The following is a 4065-nucleotide window of genomic DNA, read 5'->3' as shown; positions in this document are numbered from 1 at the left end:
CTAACTTAGGGACGACTAGCGCAGATAGCCCTCGTGTAGCTTTGCGCGAAATTCAAAACAAACAAACAAACTGTTGGGTTACTTCATAACCATTTTTGAAACAAATTACTGCAAAAGTAAATTACGCATAGGGTAATTTTTTTAGAGCTTGATGTTATAGTTTTTTTTGTTATGCAATTTATTCAATCATTTCGAAGTAACATTTCGAATTTTGAGTTATTATATTTCATTTCAATATTTTGTTTTGAATTTCGCGCAAAGATACACGAGGGCTTCTCAGCGCTCGCCATCCCTAATTTAGCAGTGTAGGACTAGAGGGAAGGCAGCTAGTCATTACCACCCACCGCCAACTCTTGGGCTACTCTTTTACCAACGACTAGTGGGATTGTCCGTCACATTATAACGCCTCAACGGTTGAAAGGGCGAGCATGTTTGGTGTGACGGGGATTGGAACACGCGACCCGCAGATTGGGAGTCGAGCGCCCTAACCACCTGGCTATGCCGGGCCTTCATTTCAATAACTTCAAATTAACTCTGAAAGATAGAAATACGGAAATCGTCAAACTGTGTAATACGCAAGATGGTTTTTGATGAACATAAACAACATTAATAAGAATTTCTCAGAAATCTTTCTTGCGAGAAAATCAGAAAGCATACCTAGGGATAAATATAATTTTAGTTTATATGAAAATATTCTTATACTCTGAAAAAGGCTTAGAAATAAGTCGATAAAACAAATCATATTTTTGTCTCTCACAGAAATTACACTGTGGTCTTTCATCGGGCATTTTGTTACGAATATTTCTAAATAGATGGAATGTTAATATTCTGCGTAGTATGAAACATTTCAACATTCCTAAACATTTTATTTATATCAGCAGATGTTTTGCAAAAGAAACTAAAAACTGCGGTAACGACATCTATCTTTAATTAGCTGTTTGAATGATCAAAGCTCACCAAGAAGATTCTGCTTTCGTCCAATAAAATCAGCTCTTTTTGTCACCAGGGCTTCGTGCATTAGTTCCCATTCACCAATTACAATATTTGGCTCACCTCCAAGCCAGATGGTACATAGTCCGCCATATTTATCTTGGAATTTTCGAAAGAGTTCATGGATCTGGACCTCTCTCACTAAATCTATCAGTATTAAAATATTGGTTTAAATTTCGAGTATTTTAAATGTGTTAGTTGATAACTTACATATAGTGACATTAAGTATAATACATAATAACCAATTGTATTGATGGCTTTACTGGTAAAACAGTTGGTTAATATCTTAATCTTTTAATTAAAAGAGTTAAACCGTTTGAAACTTTAGGAATATTTTTACAAATTATGTTAACATGAAAATTTGTCATTTTATGCTGAAACATTCTGGTTAGAATACGTTTTACTTTTGAAGTAAAAAATATATAATTGAAATAAAACAAGGAATTGATTTTTCAGTCATAAAGGGCTCTATATTATCTAATCTCTAACACTCAGTAATAAAGCACATAGACATCAACGAGACGTATCTTTCAAAATTTGACAATGCCTTTTCCCTAAATTATATTCGAGTGTCTTTATAAGCACAAAGCAGAACAATGGGCTATCTGTGCTTTGCCCACCACGAGTATCGAACCCCTGTTTTTAGCGTTCTAAGTCTTTAGACTTTCCGCTGAGCCACAGAAAATGTACCTATTTCGCACTTTAATGTTAATGTGCATACATACATATATATATGCAAAGTGTAAAGAAATGTCAATGTTGGGTTTATTGTTTTAAAAGACTCATAATGTTACGTAAATGGCTGTGCCTAAAGTTACCCAAATTTAATGTTATTCTGCCTTTAGAGTATTTTTGAATCAATCTTTTACTGATTACTTGACTGGATAAAGTACCTGATAAAATATCCATATTGATATTTATTAGCAGAAAAACCCATTTGTTGTCCGTCTATGATCAACGTTTAAATCATGATGTTAGTTTTACAAACAGCTCAAAATGTATTAGTTTGTTCAATTATGTTTAATTAGAAGCAAAGTGTTTATTGCAGCGAACTTGTAAGGTTAAATTGAATAAAAGCTTGACTTTCAAAAGAAGTATTTAATATTTGGATTCAGCAAAATATCCGAAATTTTAAATTTATACCATTTGCTGATGCGCTTGACATTAGAAAAAAAATTTGCCTATCTCGGGCTTTAATGTTAATGTGTACATATGCAAAGTGTAAAGAAATATCAATGTTAGATTTATTGTTTTAAAAAACTCAATAATGTCACGTAATTAGTTGTGTTGTACCATAGTAACAGCAAAGTTAAGCAAATGAAACGAACCAAATAAACGGAATATGAATTAAACTCAAATATTAAAAAAAATTATATGCAAAATCTGAGAGCCTACAGAAGCACAGCTTACATTCTATTCATCACAAATATTATAAAAGAAAAGAAAAGAAAAACATATTATTAACAGCGATTCTACGATAAAGTTTTCCGACCTGTAGAGGGCGTTAAACGTAGTTTTAATTTTGAAAAAGTAAACTAGCAGAAAACAAGGTAACTATCGTTCAATGTCGACGTGGATATTAGAAGATCATCAAACTACAATGACCTGGTACTGTTTATCCATTTTGTATTTCATTTTAATCCCTCTGATGGTTGAAACTTGGAGTAAGCATTTGAAAATATTATAAAATATGCTAAATATTTTTCTTTTAAGTCAAAATTGTTAAGGTCGTTTACGAAAATGCTGACACCAAGTGTCTTGCTTACCCATCTTCAGTTTATTCAGTAGCCTAGGCCTACTTTCCACAGGACTTCACTTTTGTGTATTAATATTATTAATACGTTTAAATACCAAAATTGTATAATTTGTATGAAATTTCAGTGCAATGTGATTATGCGCAAAAATAAACTACTAATATTTTTAAGTTCTCGTACTTGCTAATATGAAAGTGATGTTTCTTTGATACAACATCAAAAAGGAGCCAAATTAAAAGTAGAAATTGGAATGTTTGGCCTACTGTGCTATGCTTCAACAGTTTACAGTGTTACATTTCGTAAAACATTTTTTTTTAACAGCGCTATGAACAAAAAAGCTCAATTTTTATCGAATTAAAACGTGGTGCAACAAGTGGCACTTTGATTATTGAGTTAGTCTTAATTTTAAGCCTAAATATAATGATGATAATAAAGAAATAGCGGCTTCTCAATGAAATAATTTTGTAACACTCCCACACAGTATTGTAGCTCGTGTTTTGTGTTAAACGTTTTAGGGTACTAGAAGTTTCTACATTAACAAATCATTTTATGTATATCACAACGGTATTGGTTGTCACGCCATTTTTTGATCGGTTGGCAATAAGTCCTTTCCAACAAGTTCCACTTTTTTTTAAATCTATTACAAGGTGTTATCTACATAAATCAGGTACGACAAGTTTGCAATCACCGTTCACTTTGTACTTCCAGCTAGTTACATTTTACTGTTGTTTTTTTTTGTTGTTGTTGTTTTTTGCGGGAGTGTAGTTTGGAAAAACTAAAACATCAGAGTATGTAAATATAGTTGGTTATGTGTTGTATGTCAATAGTGTTTTTCACTGTGGATTCTAATCTTTAATTGAAGACAATAACATTCTTCAAATATCTGTAACCGATAGCACGTTCTAAACACACTGACTTGTAACTAATAACATAAAATCCACATCTTTACGTTAAACAACGCCAGAAACTATACCCAGTATGAGACGTTAAACACTAAATCAACACGTGTTCTTTTAAATAGACTCTGCTCCATTTTAACGTATATTTGCTTATTTTACAGTCTATACTACGATAATTGTTATGGTGTGAAATCTTCTAATTCTTGAAAATCCCCAAGTAACTGGATAAAGAATGTAGTGTTTAAAAATATGATAAGCCTAATACTAATGTCTTATGACAAATGTAATCTAGACTACTGTCAGATGGGGGGTGTGGTTGGAAACAACAAAATTCCCGAAAGATAGATAACTTTCAAAACTCTTCGTTTTTAACAAAACACAACGCTGTAAGATTACAACAAAATGTACTGAAAGTTACAAAA

At 32.1% G+C, this 4065-nt stretch overlaps 1 protein-coding gene across 1 annotated transcript in view; it reads right to left on the bottom strand.

The window, feature by feature from the left end:
* LOC106467837 (cytochrome P450 1A1-like) overlaps positions 1-2760 on the bottom strand; it is a 14390-nt gene extending 11630 nt beyond the window's left edge. The window contains exons 1-2 of the mRNA XM_022396033.1: positions 2757-2760; positions 958-1137 (exon numbers count right to left, since the gene is read on the bottom strand). Of these exons, the coding sequence (XP_022251741.1) occupies positions 958-1137; positions 2757-2760 (184 nt within the window). The remainder of the gene's footprint in view (positions 1-957; positions 1138-2756) is intronic.
* Positions 2761-4065: the final 1305 nt, after the last annotated feature.

Source organism: Limulus polyphemus, unplaced genomic scaffold (assembly GCF_000517525.1).
Source record: "Limulus polyphemus unplaced genomic scaffold, Limulus_polyphemus-2.1.2 Scaffold2761, whole genome shotgun sequence".
In the NCBI taxonomy this organism is placed as follows: domain Eukaryota; kingdom Metazoa; phylum Arthropoda; class Merostomata; order Xiphosura; family Limulidae; genus Limulus; species Limulus polyphemus.
This window is presented reverse-complemented; position numbering and strand designations above follow the sequence as displayed.